Source organism: Engraulis encrasicolus, chromosome 23 (genome assembly GCF_034702125.1).
Source record: "Engraulis encrasicolus isolate BLACKSEA-1 chromosome 23, IST_EnEncr_1.0, whole genome shotgun sequence".
Lineage (NCBI taxonomy): Eukaryota > Metazoa > Chordata > Actinopteri > Clupeiformes > Engraulidae > Engraulis > Engraulis encrasicolus.
In genome coordinates, this window is record NC_085879.1 from 32,717,704 (window position 1) to 32,741,688 (window position 23,985).

At 46.0% G+C, this 23,985-nt stretch overlaps 1 protein-coding gene across 5 annotated transcripts in view; it reads right to left on the reverse strand.

Moving 5' to 3' along the window:
* The window catches only part of arap3 (ArfGAP with RhoGAP domain, ankyrin repeat and PH domain 3), a 64,040-nt gene that overhangs the window by 33,308 nt on the left and 6,747 nt on the right, over window positions 1-23,985 (reverse strand). For all 5 annotated transcript variants that reach the window (XM_063190231.1, XM_063190228.1, XM_063190230.1 and 2 more), the window contains exons 2-11: window positions 12,853-14,039; window positions 12,263-12,383; window positions 11,913-11,968; window positions 9,578-9,850; window positions 8,729-8,798; window positions 8,134-8,254; window positions 3,744-3,928; window positions 3,211-3,317; window positions 2,371-2,570; window positions 1-75 (exon numbers count right to left, since the gene is read on the reverse strand). The exon at window positions 1-75 is cut by the window's left edge and continues 11 nt beyond it. In XM_063190231.1, coding sequence (XP_063046301.1) covers window positions 1-75; window positions 2,371-2,570; window positions 3,211-3,317; window positions 3,744-3,928; window positions 8,134-8,254; window positions 8,729-8,798; window positions 9,578-9,850; window positions 11,913-11,968; window positions 12,263-12,383; window positions 12,853-13,970 — 2,326 coding nt within the window. In that variant the 5' untranslated portion in view covers window positions 13,971-14,039. The remainder of the gene's footprint in view (window positions 76-2,370; window positions 2,571-3,210; window positions 3,318-3,743; window positions 3,929-8,133; window positions 8,255-8,728; window positions 8,799-9,577; window positions 9,851-11,912; window positions 11,969-12,262; window positions 12,384-12,852; window positions 14,040-23,985) is intronic.

Consider the following 23,985-nt stretch of genomic DNA (forward strand, 5'->3'; position numbering starts at 1 on the left):
CGTTGCTCCAAACGCTAGTGTCGAGTTTCAGGCTCTGGACTTTTGACACCATTGTTCCCAGTCCTCGGTGCTGGCCTGTGGAAAGACAGGAAAACAAAAGCTGTGAAAGAGCACTCTACTCTCTACCCCACTGCTGTGACTCGTCGATATGGCCTACATGCACGACTGTTGCCTGCCAGGTGAAGATTGAGCATATCCCAGGAAGAGGTGCAGGGCGAAGGCTGACTGTAGTTTTCGCCGGAGTAAGAAGTCTGCACCCTTAAAATCTTTTTTTTTTTATCAATTCATGGTTGGATTATTTTGGATTACGTTTCGACTTCAACAGTCTTCATAGAGAATCTGATGAAGACTGTTGAAGTCGAAACATAATCCAGCCATGAAACAATAATAAAAAAAAACAAAAAGGATTTTAAGTGTTCTGACTCTTCACTCGAAAACTACATGCACAGCTGGACTGGGGCCCAAAACTGGCCTGGGCATTTTTGGCATAGACCACCTCCTCATAGCCCCTGTCTTTTTTATACGATATTATAATTGCCTCAGTCTACTGCCTATATTAAGGCTGGACTATCGGGCAGCCCTATAGTTGAAGGGCCAGTCTGTAAAGGGAAAAAACACAACAACAGACAAACAAGAGAAATCAACAGCATCTGGCCCTGGCGACTGTCGGCCCACCGGGAAAACTGCCCCCTATACCAGGTTACCAGTCCAGCCCTGCACACATACCGATCTTAGTTACAAAGTCACCAAATCGTAACAGTAGTACCCCTTGAAAGAGATGCAGAGGAAAAAGGAAACAAAAGTCATGTTGATATTGGCTACTGGTCGAGCTGCACTACTAGGCTAATACAAAGCACTGCAGTATCGACCCTAGCGGCTAGGCTTAGGGACATGTAACCAGCATACTGGTAATAGCAGGGACGGATTATCATTCCATGGGCCCCTGGGCCTGACAACAAGAGAGGCCCCCCTCAATGGGTGTGAGAGTCTATGTTGTTGGGGGATGTGGGGTTGCCCCCCAAGAAAATGTGAAAATAAAGTTGCTAGTGTGATTTTAACAAAATATGAGAATGCGAATAAAGAGGGTTAGAGCTTCAGGCTAGGGCCTCCTTGACTCTTGGGCTCCTGGAGCTGGGCCCAGTAGGCCTGTGCCTATCTGTCCCTGACTGGTAGCCGTAGCTGATTTCGACGAAGCAGCCCATTTAGTCAGGATACCGGGACACCACACACTCTCACTGCCAATCCCTTCTGTCTCATTCAAAAACTGAATTACATTTGTCTGCACAGTGGAAAGCGTATGTGTCAGACGACCACAAACCTATGGTTATGGTAATACACAGTGACAAAATCCTGTAACTTGACATAATCCAGAAGTCATTGCCAAGCCCCACACTTTGTATGCTGCTGTTTAAGCCCTTGCTTGTAAGTCACTTTGGATAAGGGTGTAAGGTTGCTTAATGCAATGTAATGTAATGTAATATAATAAAATGTCCATGCTTTCTGTGGAAGTTAACATTTAAGGCCGTAAATTTATGGTTAAGGCCAGAACGGCAAAATCCTGTAATTCTACTTGGGTCCGTTCAAAGTTCAAAGCCAGGAGGCATTTTATATTTAAATCACAGCCACTTACTTACAGTGCCTTCAATTATGTTACTTAAGGTGTCAAGAGCCTGATAAGTCACAGATACTGATCATGAGTGATCATGGCCCCATTGAGTGGTGAGTCGACAGATTTATTGGGGCAACAGATTGAAAGAGACGGATGGAAGAAGCACCTGGGCCTATCAGATCAGATGACGACACACAGGTTGATGGATGCCCAGTCTGGATTGATAGCCTTGCAAGCAGATGTTTGCTATATGTTTGATATGTCCAATGTGAAGTATGTACCTGTCTGCAGATATGAACCACATGTTTGACCTGTGTAATATGGTAAGTACCGGTATAGTCAAGTTGCCTAATTCCACCCGTCTCTCAATTCGGTCCCCCTATTTATAAGTGATGATATTTCATTATTTCTGCACTATCCAAGTCAGGAACAGATATCCTCCTGATACGGAGTTTGAATGCTTACAATTTGACATGCTGGACCTTAAACATCAAATTACAATAGAAAGTGCTGCCAGTGTTAGCCAATATTGTTTATTACCTGATCACAGTTGTCACTACCCAAAAATGTAAGTTAGCACAACTAAACAGTATTTGAAGTAGGGGTATTAACACGTTTTCAATGAAGTGGGCGGAATTTAGCGACCTTACAATAGTAACCCTAGTTTCCGTCTACTCTACGGTACTACTCCACTCCAGTCTTATCCATCAGAGAGAAAGCTTGGAAACCCTGACCCTTGTTGTGTTGACAGAGAGACCCACCTGCGCAGTTCTTACAGATGACCACACACAGGTTGATGGAGGCCCAGTCGGGATTGATGGCCTTGCAGTCGGCGCAGACCTTGTTGGACCGGTTGGACCAGATCTTCTCGGCCACCTCGTAATCCGAGAGCGTCTCCGCAATGGACTCCTGCATGGCCTCCATCCACTCACGCTTCTCGCGGTCCGACTCCGCCGTGAAGCTGAGGACATGTTTAAAAAGTAGAGCATTATGTTGTTTATTTGGGCAGAGGTGAGCCCCAAACATTTGTGAAAATTTCAAGTGGGCCCCAAGTTGGAAAAAGTTGGGAACCCCTTAAGTAGAGGCAATCAGGAAGTGTGCACAACGTTAACTTTGCAAATGAAAAAAGTCTTGAAAAATAGGTGAATTACAAAGCCCCCAACTGTCAAGTGATTTTTATTCACACATTTTCAAGCATTTTGAGAGTAAAAATAATAATGCATTTTATTTGGAGCACCTTTCAAGATACGCAAGGACTCTTTACAGGGCAGAATAGTAATGTAGTAGTACTGTACGTAGTAGTAATGAACGAGTGACACTCGTTTACTCATTCAACTGCTTTTTCACTATGATATTCTCTTCAATGCATGGCAAAAATATTGGATTTTTTTACGTATAAAAATACTGCTTTACAAATAAAATGCTCACATTGCAAAGGTATAGTGCCATGTGAAAAGAAAAATAATGAAAAACTTTTTTTTTTGTATTTACACGTAGATACCGTAAATTAAACATCATTTTTCCATCTCAGTTCCAGGAACACAAACTACTGCCATTTCAGCCCACAACAAGCAACAAGAAGTAAGTTAGCAGATTCTCACCTGAATGTTTTGTAAGGGGTGATGAGATCAAAGCTTTTGTTCTTGCCATCTCTAATGGTAGCCCCTCTGGACTCGATCACAGTGATGCCGATGCCATTCTTGAAGCACTACAGGGGACACAGCATAGGCCAAAGAAAAGAGTTGATGGGTTGATATTTTTTTTACACACACATAAGCAAACACAAATATCGGCACTCACACTGACACACACACACACGCACACGCACACGCACACGCGCACACGCACACGCGCACACGCACACGCACACGCACACGCACACGCACACGCACACACACACACACACACACACACACACACACACACGAGTGTAAGGTAATAGGCACATGCACATGCACATGCACATGCACATGCACATGCACATGCACATGCACATGCACATGCACACGCACACGTGCGTGCGTGTGCATGTGCATGTGCATGCATGTGTCTGTTGTGTGCACGCACGCACACACATTTAATAAATTTCCCCTCAGGGACGATAAAGGCCATCAATAATAAAGGCATCAATCACCTGTTCGCTCTTGTACAGCCAGACCTGCTCGGTGTTGATGGCCACGTAGACCTTGGACTTGGTGCCCTTGAGCTCCAGCAGGCCCCTCTTCTGGCAGTGGCTGCCCAGGCCGAAGCGCGGGCACCCGAACACCAGCTGCTCCTTCACGCGCTCCTGCAGGGTGCTGCACCACTTGCTCCTGTGCACTGCAACACAGCGAAGGGAGAAGAACAATTAAAGGTTACAAAGATTTTTTTAACTGTTGTGCTTTCTTTATGATAGGGCAGTGACAGAGGGACAGGAAACGAGTGGGGAGAGAGAGACAGGGGGGAAGGACTGGCAAATGTAACCTGGTTCTCACGCAGATGGTTGTTACCAACGAGCGAGCTCACGAAGTTGGACAGAAATGCACGAGGGTCTGCGTGAGAACCAGGCTATGGCAAATGACCCAGACAGAAATGGAACCCAGGTCAGGTCGCTGGCATAGTAATCTACTGCCCTACTGTTAGGCCACAGTAGGGCAGTGTTTCCCAACCAGGGGTACGTGTACCACTAGGGGTACGCGAGCACACTGCAGGGGGTATTTGGACAAATGTAATTTTAGTAACAAATGCATGGAGCATAGTCACCCTGGAATAGACAAAGCGATGTAACGCGTGAGTTAGGGGGTACTCATGGTACAACGAAAAGGCTTGGGGGGTACATGAGACAAAAAAGGTTGTGAAACACTGCAGTAGGGCCACAAGGATTTTCTTAGTCACATATATTCAGGGTGCGATTTGTCAGAAAACCAGAAGGGGGGATTTGTTTCAGATTTCAAGCAATATAAATGGAGTTACAATAAACTATGATTAAAATCATGAAGAAAAAGTGACAATATCAAAACCTGAAGAGGGGACAATCCCCCCCATCCCCCCCTACAAATCGCACCCTGCATATACTATATACGGTATGTTGTGCTGCACGACTTCCTTCTGGGAACTGTGCACAGCAAAGGGGGAGAACAATAAAAGGATTACAAGGATTTTATTTGGTCACATATTGTATATACTACATACAGTGAGCACAATAAAAAAAACTAGAAGAGAAAGGTATAATCCTCCGCACTCCTGCACTTCACAATCTGGTGCGTGAAGGGAGAGGACTAAGTTCAAGTACCGAAGGAAGTCACCAGAGCATCTTCAGATGTGGAAAGCAATTTTCTGCTTTATTGTCTCGGCACTGCTCCTAATGAAGCAGAAAATTACTTTCCACATCTGAAGACGCTCCGGTGACTTTCTTCCCTATTAAACAAAAATAAAAGTATAGCATGCAGGGTAATTAGTTGACCGTCTGTACTACAGGGAAGGAATAACGTAACGAGAATACAACGATTTTATATGTCCCATACTGTACATAGAAATACTATTTAAAAAAGTATAATATGCAGTAAAATTAGAGTTGTCCGCCTGTGCTCGGCAAGGTGTGGACATTAGGGATGCAAATTATCGATTAATTCATTAATCATTAGTTGATAGCCTTATCGATCGACTTACGATTAATTGATAAGCGGCGTTTTCCCCCCCAAATCTCGGGAAAAAAAAAAAATTAATACCAAAATAAAATACCACATTTAAATGAATTCTATTTCAATTCTTTAATCCTAAAGTGATTTAAATATTCCCACTATTCACAGCCCTCTTCACACACACTCTTCACATGCCCATTTAACCTGGGTCTCTTATCAGTTGAATTGTCGATTAATTGCGATTAATGTTTTTTAATCGATTAATGCATTGATCGATTAAAGTCGATTAATCGATTAATCGTTTGCATCCCTAGTGGAAATGGTGGGGGTGTTGGGGTTACAAAAGTACAAATGTGCAATAGTGGAAGAGGAAGGGGGGTAAGGGGAGAGGAGAATGGGGTGTGAGCTCTGGCATGCAGGGTTCACTGTTAGCACTAACCAGCTAATTGGCGCCTTTGGCACCATTGAGGAGACTGGAAAGAGGCAGGGGAAGGGAAAGAGAGAAGGTAAGGGAGAGGAGGAGGATAGAGAGTTAGGGAGGGAGGGGAGAGGAGGAGAGGAGAATAGAGTGTTAGGGAGGGAGGGGAGAGGAGGAGGGGGGAAGGGAAAGAGAGAGGATGGAGGGGAGAGGAGGAGAGGGGAAGGGGAAGAGAGAAGGGAGGGGAGTGGAGGAGAGGAGAATGGTGTGTACTGGAGGGGAGAGGAGGAGAGGAGAATGGTGTGTACGGGAGGGGAGTGGAGGAGAGGAGAATGGTGTGTTAGCTCTGGCAAGCAGGGCCAGCTTCTACCCCACAAGCCATATTGTTACTTAACAGCTATGTAATGCCATAGACTTACAGCCATGTCTCTTTTTTACTACCCCTGACCTGAGGATGACTTCATTATACTTTTGTTTCTGAGGAAGTCTTTGTGGAACTTTTTGAGCAAAAAAACCCCCTCATTAGTCATGAATTGTACAAGTTTATAACAATAAGGCACTTGTAACATTGGAACTTGCCCAGCGGCCAAATGCGGGTAAAACTAATGTAGTATAAGCTGCACTGGGTAATGATTTCAGTCTCACTACCTTCTTTACAGGGAGGGAGAAAGGGAAGAGTGCAACAGTTCTGATTATATCTACTTCTATTTCTCCATTTTATTTCCGTAAACTCTACTCCTTATCATGTGTTGTAGAACGCTGTGTGGGGTCAGCAACAATGCCACATTCGAACGTGCTATCGAAAGAAAGTGACTTGACTTGACTTGACTTTAGAGTGGTGTGCAACTCCACACAGCAAGGTTAAAGCGATTTCACATTCTGAGGGAACACTAACTGTTCTTATTGTTGCGCGGGGGCGAGCAAAGCAAAGCCAAGCGAAAAGTAAAAGCATTCCCCACAGGCCGGAGACGAGTGCTTTCATCTCCCGGGAAATGGGGAAAGGAGCCTGGCCTCCTTTTCCGCTGTTTTTCTTCTATTCTCTAGTGGAAAAAAGGGGGGCTGTGAGCTTGAAGTAGTTTGGGTAAAAGGTAGTTGTAAGCTCATTGTTGCAGAAGACAACTTCACTCTGGTAGCTTGAATAAATGTTTGGATAGAAAGGGAGATGCCTAATAATGTGTTTCATAGCTGTAAGAAATAGATGTTTATGTCAAATTCATGTTCAAAAAATAATCCTTCTGTTGATACCTGATCTTCAATGCAAGTGTGAGTTATCGAAAATTAAAGCAACCTAATAATTAATTTTATTTTTTGTCACTTATACAGTATGTACAGGCCAGGGTGGACCGAGAATTTTCTCTGTTCGTAAATGGCAGCTAGATGCTGAGCTCCTCCAAATTGTCACTTTGCAGAAAATGTCCTAAGTGTCATAACCATCCACCCTAATTCACCCTACTACTGTACTGCTAAATCTAATCATCATCTAGATGTAAATAACTTGGTGTTTGGTTATGTCAGCCAGGGGTCGAGTAAGCTTCTTGTATACCTTCATTGCCTGCCTGGAAGACAAATCTCATGCGCATGGTTGCAAATGGTTGCAGAAAATAGAAACAAATAAAAATACTAATCCTTCTGTCAATACTGTATCTTCAATACAGCAGTGATGTACTCAGAATTAACACAATACAGAGTCATTTTCATTCACCCTTCAGGTTGGAACAGAGAGATCCTCAGTTCCTCCAAATTATCACGTCGGAGAAAAAAAAGACTACACTGAATGTCATAACGATCAACCACATCAATCAAGAAATCTACAACTTATGCCGCATTCCCCGGGGGTTAGGAGCTTCCCAATTTGCAACCAGGAGGCAACTACCTCCCACTTGAAAGTGTTCCAATTAACAAGTCAAACTTAAACTATTCTTATCCCTGTGTGCACTGTCATTGCTGTGTTGACGTCACGATTTTGAAGTCGGGGTGCTTCGATTTGGCCCCAGGTCGCAACTTGAACATTCCGCTTCAACAGGCGTTCCAATGCATTTCAGCAAGTAGGAGGTCAGAAACATCCAATCTCCCACCCTTGGGGAATGCAGCATTAGTACATTCATCTACAGCAGGGGTGGGGAACCTTTTTCATTCGAGGGGCCACTTCAAATTCATCCGAGGGCCGTAAAAGTCCTCCGAGGGCCGTATTATGAACACAAACCAGGATTTCCCCCTGCACTTTAGACCTATATCGAAGGCAGCTACCTTTAAAACAGTCCCCATCTTCTCTAGGACCCCTGAATATAACTTAATTGTATTGCAAATGTAATTTCTAATATTCCTTTACAAAATATGTCATATTTCATGTGAAGCTGCATAACATTAAAATCATGTCAGGGGGCCACAGAGGTTCCCCACCCCTGATCTACAGGTAGGTGTTAGTAATTTGGGGTTACTTTACTTTTGGTGTTGCCAAGGGGGCGGGTGAGCCTTCATTTGTTTACCTTCATTGTCTGCCCGGAAGACAAATGTCCTGTGCGTGGTCACAACCTCAAACTTGTTGTCTTTGGCAGTGCGGACCATTTGTATGGCGCCCAACGGAATCACACCTTTTGGATAAGGGTCCTGGCAGAGCAAGGAGAAACCCATTTGTAACAACAAACAGAAGAAGGAGAAAGAGAGACAGGGCCAGTTCTAGTCAATATGGTGCCCTAGGCCCTTTTTGTGCAATTTGACATTGGCATCATCTGTAAACATAGTGTCATACAGTACATCTGATCGAGGACAGCTGATCTAGTACCATGCATGTACTGAGTGCCCACTAAAAATCTTTGTCAATGTTAAGTTTCACGCTTAATTTAGCTTAATATTGTAATTCTGTGGGCCGTGGTGCCCCCTCAAGACATTTGGCGCCCTAGGCGACCGCCTGGTATGCCTATGCCTTGCACCGACCCTGAAGAGAGAGAAAAACAAACATGGCAGCTCTGGGAGAAGTAGGGATGTATTGCTTTAGCCATTAAGGACACGTTAGGTGTAATGAGTTACTCATGAATGTGTCAACTGAAGAATGCTATTAAACCATTTATAGTAGTTTTGTACCTTTTCACTGCCAAAATACATGAGGTTTGTGCCATCGAATTTCACATATCTCTTCTGGAACACATAGTTTCTGGTGAGATAATAAGAAAGACACATGGAAAAGTGAGATGTTTTTACAACCAAAAGACAAAATAACAGCACAACGATTCATTAATGTGAACATAGCAAAATCATATGGTACACACATCACACAGAATCTTAACTGGGCACATTCAAGAACAATTAGACCATTGAAAACGTGTGGAATTGATGCATGTAGCAGACATGCTAGCTACCACTCTACAACAGCAGCAGCCAAGGAAAATAGCACAATTGGGTGAAGAGTCTGTGTGAAGAAAAAAGGAAGTGACAAAATGGCCGACAAAAAAGGAAGTCAAGGAAGGAAGAAGACACACGCACACAGAGACACGCACGCGCGCACACACACACACACACACACACACACACACACACACGCACACGCACACACACACACACACACACACACACACACACGCACACGCACACACACACACACACACACACGGCAGCCTAGAGTTGGGTCCCCGCTACAGTGTATGTATTAAGGTGGGGTTCCTTTCAGTTCACGCACACACGCACATGCACACACGCATGGACGCACGCACACCACTTCAAGGAGAAAGACCAGACATGAACACACACCGCTTGGACGAGAAGACAGACACGAGGCACAGACACCTCCGCAGAGGAAGAAGAGTGGAGGAGGTGCAGAGACAGGAGGAGAAATAGGAGAGGACCAGCAGGAGCAGACCCAGGCGAGAAGGCGGAGGACGAGGTGACCGCGACAGTGACAGTGACGACGATGACAGACCGCAGTCATAGTCATACCCTTGGGGCGACAACTTATCCAGCCAGCCATAGATGATGGGCACTGCTCTCTCGGACAGGGAGGTGTAACTGGCGTAGGGGGAGATGGTCTGGTCCTCCTCCAGATCATGGAGGTGCAGGCTGTGGGGAGGCAGGGAGAAGGAGCGGCTGGCTGGGGTGGAGGTGGTGGTGGTGGTGGTGTTGGAGGAGGCCGGCTCCCCTACGGTGCAGTAGCCAGGGCTGTCGTGGTGCAGCGAGTTGGACAGGCGCCTCAGCCAGGAGTGGGCCGGGTTCCTGGAAAGGAAACGGATTTAATTCAAGTAAAGCTTAGCATAAATTAGTTTAGTCTTTACAACTACAGTGGGAGGGAAAAGGTTGTACTCCCTTTGAAATGTCTTGCGTTTCTGTCTAAATAGGTCATAAGACATTGTCTGATTGCTGTAAATCACAAGAGGGAACAAACAGTGCCTCTTTTAACTACCTTGTAATTCCCCCCAAACATTTACATGTAATTTTCATGACCGTAAGATGTTAACACATTCAAAAGCCCAGCATAACTTAGTTTAGGAGTCTTTACACCTATATGAATCCACCCAACTGGGTTCCTGAAAGGAAACGGATCAGGTTTAACTTTATTTAGTTTAGAAATATTTTAATTAGGTTACAAGTCTTCACAATGGTGCGAATTCACTTAACACAGTTAGGTCACTTCACAGGTTGGAAGTGGACATGTGTCTCTGCTCATTTGAAGTGCGGAGGGAGGGCCCTTTCCACTGATGTAATTAACATGGTAAAAACCAGCGGACAAGACAATGTCGCAAACGTGAATTGAAACTCTCCTTCTGACTTGTTACAATTTCACAGTTAACCACTGAGGCCATTTTAGAAACATAGTTTTGGTTGAAAAATATACTCAGCGTTGATCTAAGCTTAATTCTGTTATTAGTAGCTCTGTGTGGAAACTACAGCTCTGGGGTGCATTTCTGAAAAGCGTAATTGCTAACTATGTTAGCTACTTTGTTGGTTGCAATGCAATTACCCATTGGCAACTACCAAAGTTGCTAACTGCTAACAACTACGCTTTCCAGAAATGCACCCCTGGCCAGAGATCAGGGGGCGGCTGTGACAGTGGCTGGAGAGAGGTACTAAGCATAGGCCACGTCACCGGCACTTCTGGGTGGATTCAAACCGGTGACTCTCGGGGTAAAAAGCGGCAACTTTTCCCATCAGGAAACACCCCTGCTCTATTTTTGGGTGGAACACAGGAAACCATCAAACACTCATTATCAGCTGACCCCACACATAGAGTCCTCTTAGCTAATACCAGTATTATATTTCATTACACTTAGCTGATTCTTATTTTTAAGTACAGTGTATTGGTTACAGTCCCTGGAGCAGTGAGGTGTCTTGCTCAAGGGCACCTAAGCTATGGAGTGTGATAGGTAGTGGAAGGCTGGGATTCGAACTTGCAACCCTCTGATCTAAAGCCCATCTCCTTAATCACTAGGCCACGGCTGCTCCCACTAGGCCAGTGTTTCCCAACCAGCGGTACGTGTACCACTAGGGGTACACGGGCACACTGCAGGGGGTACTTGGAAAATGTTTATTATTGTAGCAAATATATAGCAGTCACATCAGGACAGAGAAAGCAATATTGAACATGAATTAGGGGGCACTCATGGCACAACTGAGATGCTTAGGGGGTACACAAGACATAAAAGGTTGGGAAACACTGCACTAGGCCACGGCTGCCTAGTAAAACATTGCTTTGGGGTGCAGTGCCTTAGTGGGCTAAGGCGTCATGCCATTAAGTGGGTGATCCGGGTTCGAGTCCAGTCCAAGGTCATTTCCTGATCCTTCCTTTACGCTAAACTCTTCTCTCCCTCTGCTTTCCTGTCACCATCTTCACTATCCCATCTCCAATAAAGGCACGCAAACCCAAAATATTTTTAAAAAACCATTGCTTTGTACAAACTTTGTAGTTTGAATTTGGTATGGAAAAATCCATAGACCGTAAACAGATAATTACATGCAGTATGGAAATATCAGCGAACATTCGCCCAGTTCCAATTGCCCTGACGCTACCTTAAAACCTAATCATAAAACAAATATTTATGGAAATTGTATTTAAATGGCTTGTAACATTTCGGAGAAAAAAAAACGCTCTTTATTTATGGGTGGAACATGGGAAGCCATCAACCACTCAACAGCAGCTGACCCCACACACACAGAATCTGCTGACTCTGACAGACAGGGATATCTTCCAGTATTCCATGATGTCTGTTAACCAATGGTGGCAGGCAGACATCATGTTATTCCAAAATGCTGGCTGATATTCCATACGCAGCACACTCACCCGCGTTCCTCTCCTCTCCGGGGACCAAGGCTCTCACTGCTTCGGGTCCTCTCCGCCTGTGCAAAACCCATATTGGGTAAAAGATTTACTGACTTTTTCCACTGCAGTCTATGTATTTTCGTAAGCAATGAGATTGTAAATAATTGTATCGTTGACGGTTTTCAGACATGGAGTGCATGAGCACTTGAACTTGACTTGAAAGCTTTAATGTCCTTAAAAAGGCAATTTGTCTTACAGCACAGCAGAATGACATAAAAACACATAGGCCTACAATGAAAAAACACACATACAGTACAAACACAATAGATAGCTAGACATATAAGTTGATATGTAAATAAATACGCACTGACCTCTTCATGTGGTCGTCTGGTATGGAAGACTGTTTCACAGTATGGGCTTATCATTTCATCTTCCTCGTCAGTAGGTGCTATTAATGGACTGGGCTGTTCCAGCAAACTGCTGTTTAAAGTGCTTTAAAAAGACAACAATGAGACAAAACAGTACAAAACACATTCAGTATGTGCCATAGGATATACACCATGTTAACAAGATGTTGCTGTCAAATCAGTTTCTTTGTATAGTGTGGATAATACTACTATGCAAAAGAGCATAACAAATATTGGTGGTTCTGTCTTCTGCATTATGTTGTCAAATCCAAGAGACCTATGATCAATATCACAGAATTTACGTGGAAAATGTGAAAAAAAAAGTGTAGGAATGGGTGGATACGGATAGCTTTTTTGAGAGTTTTTACATACTTTGCATTTATCAATGAATACAATGACAAACATATATGGGGTGCATTTCTCGAAACCATAGTTGCTAACTTCATTAGCTACTTTGCTGTTCGCAATGCGATTTCCCATTGGCAACTAACCAAGTTGCTAAGTAGCTAATAACTTTGCTTTCGAGAAACACACTCCAGTTTAGTATTCCCTACCTGTCGTTGTCGGAGGGAGTGCCGCTCCCCTGCTGCCTGGGGGGCGGCTTGGGCACTGACTGGCACCAACGTGACACTGGCGACCCCGGCAACGTGCCACAGTAGATCTCATTGGACACCATCTCCATCCCCGAGCTCCTGGAGCTCAGAGGGGACGTGGGCGTCCCTGAGAAGGGAGAGGAGGAGCCCTCGAAACTGTGCAGCGAGTCCGGAGAGGAGGACAGGGACCGGGTGGTGGTGGTAGTGGTGGTCAGGTGCTGGTGGTGGTGGTGCTCAGGATCCGACATCTTGGTCGGCGAGTAGGCGGAGGAGGATGAGGGAGGGGAAGGGGTCCCTCGGAAATGGGAGGGGGGCACCCCGCGACGCAGCCTTGGGGGCACGGGAGGCAAGAACTCCGGGGTGGGGGCTCTCAACTGCCTCTCGCACGGTACTGGCGGCTTAGGTTCAGAAGTTACGCAAGAGTCAAAGGTCACATTCACCGTCACCGGAGGGTCCACAGAGGGAGCAACGATCTCTTCGGTCACGTCAGAACCTTCCAGAACCGTGAAGCAGAGAGATTCCTGAGAGCGCCTCTTGAGGTTATCCTGAGGCTCCTGAAGGGACGACGGAGAAGACGATGATGACGATGACGAGGTGTTCGTGAGGAAGCTCGTCTTGTGCCTGTTGAAAACAGTTCGAGGCTTTGGAACAGGCCTGATGGCCGGGCTGCTTTCTGTGCTAGAACTGTGGACCAACAACGAGGACAAGTTTGGGACAGAGCTGTTACGGAAAGTCTCAAACGACGGTGTGGCGTCGGTCCGATTGGGGTCGTCCGACGGCTTCCCAGCGTCCTGCGCGTTGATCTTTGAGTCGGACTGACAGCGGTCCACTGAGTGCCTCCTCCTGCTGTGCGATTGGCCGGCCGGGTCAATGCTGCTGACCAGCTTCAAGATCCGTTTCCTGTGGCCCGTGGCTTTCACACCCAGAGCGCTCAGAGCCTCGTTGTCTAGGTGACAGAAGTCGCGGGCGTAGCGCACGCCAGCCTGTCGGAAGCTGTCCAGGTACTTCTCCAGGTGGATGGAGGCCAGCAGGTTCTCTACGTCGGTGCCCGCATGTATCGCTGCCATAGTCGTGTGCATTGGCTAGGTAATTAGCCGGGGGGCGGGAGCGACATTTGCCAGGAGGACGGAAAGGCACCATTTCTTCATCTGAAAGAGGAAAACAACACGACAAAAAATTAGTGCAGTTACAGTGAGTATTCCAGTCCTATTTCGTTTCTACTGACCGCCAGGCCTTGACTGTCCAGTGCTGAAAACCCCGCCTGGGGGTCATCCGAAACACATACGTAACCTTCATTCGATTTTGTTTGTACTTATCGCTAGGCGGTGCTTTCATCAATGGACAGCCAAGGCCTGGTGGTCATCCGAAACTCATAAAACCGTGGTTACATATGTCATTATATCATTATTGTCATTCAACATTGGCCAGGAGCCCCATTCATTCATTTGAGAGGGGAAAATAATATACAATAAGTGCAGTTACATACTGGGAGTATTCCGGCTTCAAAAGGAATAGTGTCAGTATTTGGTTTAAAACAAGTTCGAGAAAAATCAGTATAGTACATGTGTGGAGGAATGGTGTGCTAGCTACCGAATATTCCTGGAATACTGTTCAGATTGTATTAAGACTTAACACAACTCAATGCCATGTAACAATGTCAACAGATCAACTTGGTGTGCAAACCCTACAAACAGCAAACCAGTTTCCATCCAATGGAATGACTGCCATAGTAGCATATAGAGTACAGTAGCATATAGAATAGCATACAGACGACAAAAAAAGCACATAAAACACATAAAGTTGCCTGACACAAATTAAAGTCATGCAAGTGACCCATACACATACTCAGTCATGTATATGTCAACAGATCAAAATCGAGTAAAAACCCTCCAAAAAGCAACCCGGTTTCCGACCAACCAATATAGTAGTAGCATACAGTACACCGTACTATGGAGTTGCTGCACGCGAAAAACAAAAACACACTAAGAGTTGGCTGGCACAAATCAAAGTGATATGCAAGTGACCCGTACACATACAGTATACTGTACAGCATCGACAGAGAAGCCTATTCAGTGTGGCAAGATGAAAGCTGGCAGCCCAAGTCACGAGTGTGGGAGTCATGTATGTTTTGATATCACCACAGACAAATGAGAGAGACAGTCAGAGCGAGAGAGAGAGAGAGAGCGAGCGACAGAATGAGAAAGGAAGGAGTTAAAAGACAAGAGCTTTTTTTGGAAACTTAAAAAAAGAGAAAGAAATGGCATCAGTGAGACATTTCCCGAGGGAGTCGTGACCCTTGCTCAGGGAAGCCAACATGGTCGGAACAAAGAGGTCAGTTGTCCCAGGCCCAGGAAGAGATGGAGCAGGGCAGAATAAGGTCCCCATTACATGTATTACATCTATGTATTGAGGGGAGGCTTTTGGGATGACTTTGTCCAGGGCCTGGCCAAAACTGTCAACAGCCCTGCACTTGCTTCTAGCCTCTTAAAATCATTTGAGAGGAACAAAGGCTGATGTCACTGACCAGACAAAGGCACATCTTTGTTTCGGTTCAGTTGGTGCTTGTTTCTTGGTGAGAGAGTCGCGAGAGTGCAAAGCAACATGGCCAGAAATCTAAAACACCAATCAAAAAACAACATTTTTAAGTCACACGAAAAGGGGCGGAGTCAGCCAGCCAGGGCACTAATGTAGTCGTCAAGTGATGGGAAAATTACAAAGCAGCCCTCTCCAGAGACGTCGCGTTGCCTCTCAATTAAACCCGCTAATAGCCCCACAACCCCTCGTAACCCGCAGTTCCCATCGTCCAGCGGCAGCACTATGACATGTCAATATCCCCAGGACCTGCAGCGGTCACCAACAGGTCAGCAGGCGCTAGGAAGAATTTCTCAGCAGCTTGGCAGAAGGCCCTCAGGGCCCACGACAGACTACGACTCTGGGTGGAGACACGAGAGAGAGAGAGAGAGAGAGAGAGAGAGAGAGAGAGAGAGAGAGAGAGAGAGAGAGAGAGAGAGAGAGAGGGGAGAGTGTCAGAGAGAGACAAAGAAAGAAAGAAAGAAAGAAAGAAAGAAAGAAAGAAAGAAAGAAAGAAAGAAAGAAAGAAAGAAAGAAAGAAAGTGAGAGAGGGAGAGATAGAGACAGACAGCCAGATGTGTAGACTCTAATCTAATCTAATCTAGACACAGAAAGACAGACAAGCAGAAAGAGAAAGAGATAGGAAGAGTGAAACCAAACAAAGAGACAGTACAGAGACAGGAGTAGGAGAGAAAAGAAAAGAAAAGAGAACTCCCCACAAGCTCATACACACGCACTTCCTGGCTGTGTTGAAAACTATGGTTGTATTTATGGCCCTGTCCTGTTCATCGTTATATCCTGGAAGGGGTGCCTGTGCTGCATGAGCCCGCGCCTGAAGAGAGAACCTGTGATGAGCTGGGCTCGGGGACGGACTACGATTCCATGGGCCCTTGGGCCAGACAATACGAAAGGCCCCCCTCCATGAGTTGTTGCTAGTTTACAAAAAACGATTCAGGGTTTTAGGCCTGGTGTGAGAGTTTATGTTGTCCGAGAGTGGGGGATTGTCCCCAGACGAAATTTGACAATACAGTTGTGAAAAGTGTGACTATAAGACAATATGAGAATGCAAATGTAGAGACAAGGCCTTCAGGGCCCCCTGAAGTCTTGAGGCCCTGGGCTTGGGCCCAGTAGGTCCATGCAGTAATCTGTGCCTGGCTGGGCTGGTCCACTGGCAGGGCTGGGCTGGGGGGGGTCACTTCCAAGCTGACCAGGGCAGGAGCAGCAACATTCCTCTCAGCCAGGGAGGAGTTGGCAACGCTAGTGAATTATTTCCTAATCAAAGGGTGAGGACCTTGACAGGCTCCCCCACCCCAAACTCCACCCCACCCTCGCCTCAGGCAGGTCATGCATGCAAACCCCACAGACAAAAAAAAATCCCATGTGTATCTGTTGTGTTGTGTGTTGTGGGTATGGTGAGACCGATTCTAGAGCAGTGGTTCTCAACCTCATCATAGGCCTCCCAATGCCCCCTTGACCACATCATAAAGCCTGTTAATGTACCCTTGACCACATCATAAGCCTGTTAATGTCCCCCTTGACCACATCATGAGCCTGGGCCCCCTTTGAATTAAAAAACACTAAAATGGAGCCCCCCGGTGAGAAACCCTATTCCCGGGTCAGGAGTTGGAGGTCTTCATGAATGAGCTGTCAACAGAAATAAAAAAAAATCCTCAGTGAGTGAGTCTGTCTTAAAGGATGTTCCAGGACAGGAAACAGGACAGGGGTGTTCTCTAGGGAGGATGGACGACCAGAAGCATGGATCTTCAACAAGGGAGGTATGTGACACCCAAAAGAGTCTGCAGATGTACTGCTTGGGGGGATCTGCCAAATTATTTTACATCCAGATTTAAATAAAACTACAACTAAGTTAAAATAAACCTATACTACATAAACACAAGTACAGCATTAACATATTTTAATGGTGTACTTGTGTTTATGAAGTTTAGTTTTATTCACTTTTCATAAAAAAGGACAGCAAATCTTCCTGTAGTGTAGTTACGTTGTTATTTTGTTATTTAAGGGAAAGCTTGGGGGAGGGGTTATGTCACTCCATATTCCTCTTAGATAAGGGGGTCATTGAAGAAAAAGAGGTGAAAGACTCGACCTTTTCTCAAAAATCAGAACAAAAAAAGAATACTTTTCTTATATTTACGTTTTAGAACTGAGTGCATTATTGTGCAGAACATTTAAAAACTCTAACACTCACAAAAAAACACTCGTCATAACCGATATCAACCAACTGCCATCTGTTGTGATTCACTGGCCACATCATTTCATCCCATTTCTCTGCTCCGTCTGCTGTAGCCATTGTGTTGCAAGTGGAGAGACTTTCAAGGTTAGCGAGTAACTTGATATCTCCTTCTGAATGACCCGACTGGAGATTCACGTTCGACCCAGTGATAAAGACACCGTAAACAACAAGTTGCGGGGAGGGGTTGGGGGGATTGTGGTGGCTGTTCAACACCACCAGCCCCCTTGGCGGAGCCCCAGCAAAGCTTGAGGGGCCCCTCCCAAAATAAGAGTAAAAAAGATCACTGACTGTGAGCAGTGATATCTCACCGCAGAGCTGCAAGGGCCCACAGATTTGTCCCACTGCAGTTTCATACCTGCAGACTGGTCCCGAGTCCTTTCCCATGTCTGTCTGTTTTCAAACTTTTGACTGCATTTGGAATGGTGCATATTACTGCACAAGATGTGTCATACAATGAAGCAAATGTACAATTTCATTTGCATTAGTAAACGTCATGTTAATTCAAAGAAATTCAAAATTGATTCTCACATCTTAAATTTCATGCAGGCCTAACAAATAGCAGAATTGTCAGCGTAAGCTTGAGAATATTGTTCTCTAGAATTGTCTTGCATAGCCTATCCGAATGATCCAAAAACGCTGTTGGGACAATACTATAGACTACTTGTTGTTGGTTGCACCAGACACTCCACTTCACGTGTGGGACAAATCTGCAGGTGTTGAAACTGCAGCTTGGGACAAATCTGCAGCTCGGCTCGGTTCAGCTCTACCGGCTCTGCAGCCAGACAGGACAGACCCCTTCTCACCCGCTGAGTAGGATAGCAGGCGTTGGGTGGGTGGTTGATGAAAAGAGGGTTATGAGTCACATCCTTGTCTTCCTTTGTCTGCGTGCTGGAGGCTAACCTTTGGCTGCGGAGCACTGATACTCCGGATCCTGCTACCCTCCCTCCCTCCCCTCCCCTCGCCTTGCTTTCCCCTCACGGCAGAGGAGGCAGGAAGCCCGTGAAGGAGCTTGATAAAGGGCCGACCCACCACACACACACACCGACCTGAGAAACACTGCAGGATGAAGTATGGTGGGGTGTGCGTGTGCGTGCGTGCCTGTCTGTGTGTGTGTGTGTGTGCGTGTCTTTGTGTCCTTGTGAGAGGGTGTGTTTCTGTGTCAGGGTAAGTGTGTGTGTGTGTGTGTGTGTGTGTGTGTGTGTGTGTGTGTGTGTGTGTGTGTGTGTGTGTGTGTGTGTGTGTGTGTGTGTGTGTGTGTGTGTGTGTGTGTGTGTGTGTGCGAGCGAGTCTGTGTGGCTGTACGTATGTGTGTGTGTGGCTGTACGTGTGTGTGTGTGTGCGTGCGTGCGTTCGTGCGTGCGTGCGTGAAGGAGGGGGGAGCAACACACTCATGATCTCTCCTCGGCAGCCAGGCCTGTCATCATGGCTCAGTCAGTCAATGGTAAATCAGAAGCGAGAGAGAGAGAGAGAGAGAGAGAGAGAGAGAGAGAGAGAGAGAGAGAGAGAGAGAGAAAGAAAGAGAGAGAGAGAGAAAGAAAGAGACACAGACAGAAACAGAGAGAGACCGAGAGGGTTCGAGGGGAAAAAAGAATCCCCAGCCATTCTGTATGATTTGAATGGGCACAGGCTATACTTAGAATCAGAGCCGGGCCAAAATGACCTGCTTTGTAGGGTTGTTTTCTCAAAAGGAGGAATGTGTTTGGAACGAGAAGTCACAGTTTCAAATTTTCAACGTTTACAGTTTCAAATTTCATGTCAACAGACAGGGATGGGACGCTTAGAGTGCAGAGGTTAAAAATCACTAAGGACGCCATTTGAAAATAAAAAAAGAACTTTAGCAATTATATCTAGCTTCAAATTTTATGTCAACAGAGACTCAACGCTCAAATACAAATACTCCATTCCACATTTAAAAAGAACTTAACGCTTGTATAACTGTTGTAATAACAGTAATAAAACAAAGCCACAAGTATTTTACAGGCCTTCGGCAAACCATTAAAATATACTACATTACACTTAACAAATACCTTCACCCATAAACACCAATCATACAAATTTGTATACAAGCTACAAATGAGCTACCATACTGGAGTGCATCAAGGGTGAAGGAAAGGGTTGGTGAGTGACGAGCATGCTAAAGTGCCAGTGTTTCCCACAGAATTTTCGTTAGTCAAGGTGGTGTGGGGTTACAGCGTGTCATAGACACATGGACATCATCATAGTAAAGGCTATGCAGTGCAGTTTAATAAGAAATATATGATATGATATGATATGATTGTGGTGGAGAAACTTTAGAAACTACTCTGATGAAAGCTCTTGTAGCAGAAACCTCTGTCTGACCCTGCGATGAATGAATAAAAAGAAAAGAAAGAGAAGAAACTGAGTGTGATCTATTCCCTACTTGGTGGAGAAATTACATGTAAAACACAAATTCTTTACCTTTTGAGAGACTTAGTCAAGGTGGTGGATGTTTGTTGCCAAGGTAGGTAGGTGCCTTAAACAATAAAGTGATGGTGGAGTCCCTGATGCCAACAGATGCCAACAGGCAAAGTTCGGCAACAGTACATTAGTAAACCTCCCGAAGCCCCCCTACAGATGCAGTAGCTCTGCACTATCGATCTGGACCTTTAGCTCAGTGGTATGGTACTTGTGCCTCCCAAGCCCAACTGGGGCCATGACTGGAAGGTCGCGAATTCGAGCCCCGAGTGGCAGACTGCGCAGGGTCAGCTACAGTACATGTGCACATGAAGGGTTTAAAGGGGTATGCCACTATTTTGGGGCTTAATGCAGTTAAAATCGTTGGCCAGGGTTTATATAGGTGGTAAAGTGTCTTATTTTTCATGTAAGCCGTTGTCTTGTTTTAAGACAAGTTAAAAGAGGGAGCATGTCGCTAAGCTAGTGAAAGTCAATGGATCCATGTAGCACAATGTGTAGTGTAGTGACTTTCACTAGCTTAGCGACACTTTACCATCTTTATAAACCCCAGCCAACGACTTTAACTGTATTAAGTCCCAAAATAGTGGCACACTCCTTTAAGATTACCTTTATGCAGTAAACACTGACAATTATAACTGCCAGCAAATAAAATTAAATGACACTAGTTTCCTTGACATTTTTGTGGTAGGAAGTTGTGATTCTTCGAGTTGAACAGATTTTCTGCTTCCATTTAAAACTCTTTCAACTGTTATCTTCAATGACATTATACAGTAAACCTTTGCATGCTTTGTTAACAGACATTAGCTCTACTAATAACATCTAGGTCTAGTGTCTGTGTTGTTGTCTTCAGTTAGGTCAAAATCCAGAGCCATTTCTGGGTTTACCAACGGCTCTGGGTCAATCTTACTGTAGTGATGTCACAATGGGAAAGAATCTTGCGCCACTTTCTCTTCAGTCAACTCCAGTCAGTTGCAATACGATTTGATTACATGGACTTCCTATGTAGTAGTGCCACGCTGTTGCAAGAGCAGTTCCTGAGAACTGCCTCCGTTTTACCACATGTGTGAATATGAGCGCTAAGCCACTGCTAAATAGGCAGATGGGCAGACCACAACTTCTGCTCTGATTCTTGCCCTCAGACACAGATGAGACCAGACAACCAGCAAGGCTGTCGACAGACATGACCGGGCCAGGGACAAAATCCCTTTAAGTGGCCCCCTGCTCAAAGCATACAATGTCACTGGGACCCAATTCTGGGGCCCCCTCTTTCCCTGGGCCCGGGACAATTGACCCATCTGCCACCCCCGTTGGCAGGCCTGCAACCAGACATCATGAGGTGTCTCCCTTTGCAACTCAGACATGATGCATCCTCCTCCCCCAAACCAGACACGTGTGTGTGCCTGGGAAACTAGATCCCAGCGAGAGCTCAGAATGGAATAATAGTCTAACTCAGTGTTTCTCACCCTTTTTTTAGGCAAGGCACCCTTTCAATTCATGACAAATTTCAAGGCATCCCAAACCAACAAGCCGTAACATGGCATTGCATCCCATACCACACAAGTTTAGAAAAGTAACACATTTGGAGACGTCACACAACCTATGTTCAAAGTTGCCTTACTGGGGCGACTTGAATTTATCTAATTGTGCGTAAATGGCAGATGAAAGATTCCACTGACTAAGCATTCATTTATTCATTTAGACAAATACGTATTATATTACATAATTTATTTATCAGTCACGTTTCCACGGCACCCCTGAGGGTCTAACCGGGCGTACAGGTAAATGCAAATACTCTGGAATCAAAAAGCGGACTAAGCCTGAAACTAGCTCCCACAGCTAGCTAACTGACGATGTGAATAAAATGATGCAGTGCACTACCACAGAAAAAAAATGGTAATTTGTAATACACATTGCAACATTATATATTTGTGAACAAAGGAGTAATTCCACTTGCTTCTGTGTTTTCATTGGGTGCATCAACGGGAGAAGAAAAGATTCTCAAACTGGAGCAGCATAGATGCGATTTCTTTTTTTTCAGAAACCATCTTCATCAGAGTCCAGTAATGTATTTGAGGTTGTAACAAGGGAAGTAAAACATTGTTAATGTAGACTGACATTAGCCCCTCCACTGGTGCACTGTCTGCTACTGCCAAGAAGTGAACTCAAGACAAGGAGGCGGTGGAAAGGAGGTGGAGAGGTGGTGGAGGTAGCACTACAGCACCTTCAAACAGGGGGAGAGGGGGCTGATACAGGCTGAGCAGGACGAAGAAGTGGAGCGGGAGGACGAGGAGTGGGAGGAAGAGGAACGGGGGAAGAAGGAGGACGAGGTGGTGGTGGTGGTGGTAGTAAGGTGTAGGATGATGGTGGCCAGGAGATAGAGGTAGGACTACAGCATCTCCTAAGAGGGGAGTGGGGGCAGATCAAGGCTGAGGAGGAGGAGGAAGAGGAGGATGAAGAGTAGGGGAAGCAGGTGTGGAGGAAGAAGGAGGAGGAGAAAGAGTACGAACTGGGGAAGGAGGAGGAGGTGGTGTTGGTGGTAAGGAGTAGACTGACATGTTAAGACAGTGGTTAGCACTACAGCACCTCCTAAGAGAGGAGTGGGGACTTAGGGCCAAAACGTACCAAGGCGGAACGGAACGGTCCCGGGACGAACGCGGTCTTTCGGCTTAGTTTTGGCCGGCGTGTTTTTCTCTGCATTTCACACTGACAAGTGTCGGTGTGCGCGGCCAGTCCTATTCAAAACCCTCCCCACAGCCAGAGCTAGCATGCTACTTTGCCATTCATTTGAATGAGACACCGCCGGTCACCGGCGTGAAAAATACGCTCGAGTTCTATTTTCCAAATGCAGCGCGGCGCAGAGCCAGCTCCCGCGCAGCTGACGCTCGACTACCGCCGGTTGGTGTGTAAGGACAGATATTTTTCAATGTATTTTCACCGACGCCGGTAAAAAACATGGCTGTTCCGCGACGCTTTACCGCCCTGGTGTGTAAGACCCCTTATAAGGGCTGATAGTGAAGGAACTGGTTTTGGGACGAGGGGGACTTGGTTAGTGGTGGAGGAAGTGGGAGAGGAGAAGGAGGAGGTGGTGATGAGGCTGGCCTGATGGTTAAGGAGTTGGTTTAAGGTGAGGGGGTGTCTACTGTTGGAGGAAGTGGGTGAGGAGGAGAGTAACGAGGAGAAGGAGGAGGAGGGGTGAGGTGGTCTAATCTAAAGTAGCTGGTTTGGTTGGAGGGTGGCTTGGACAGTGAAGGTGAAGGTGAGTGAGGAGGTGGAGGAGGGGTGATGAGGAGGAGGTGATGGTGGTGGAGGAGGAGGGGTGATGAGGAGGATGAGGAGGAGGAGGCGGTGGAAAGGAGTGGGCTAATGGTGTGAGGAAGGCGTAGGTAGTCGTAGGCGTAGGTAGCACTCCAGCACCTCCAGAGAGGGGAGTGGGGGCCGGTACAGGCTGATGGTAAAGGAACTGACTTGAAGTATGGGGTGGGTGCCGGTGGCCATTGCTGGAGGAGCTGGGTGTGGAGGAGGAGAAGGAGGAGAAGGGGGAGGAGGTGGGGGGGGGGTCGTTCCGAGATAAGGGAGCCTAGAGTAGCGAGCTGAAGGCCTCAGACGTGCCGTCTGAGCTATGTGGGCCAGAGGAGAGAGATGACAACACAGATTTCTCTTCAGCAGTCAAGCCAGGCTGGCCTCTGTGTGTGTGTGTGTGTGTGTGTGTGTGTGTGTGTGTGTGTGTGTGTGTGTGTGTGTGTGTGTGTGTGTGTGTGTGTGTGTGTGTGAGTGTGAGTGTGTGAGTGTGTGAGTGTGTGAGCTTGTGCGTGTGTGTTGTCTGTGCATGTGCATGT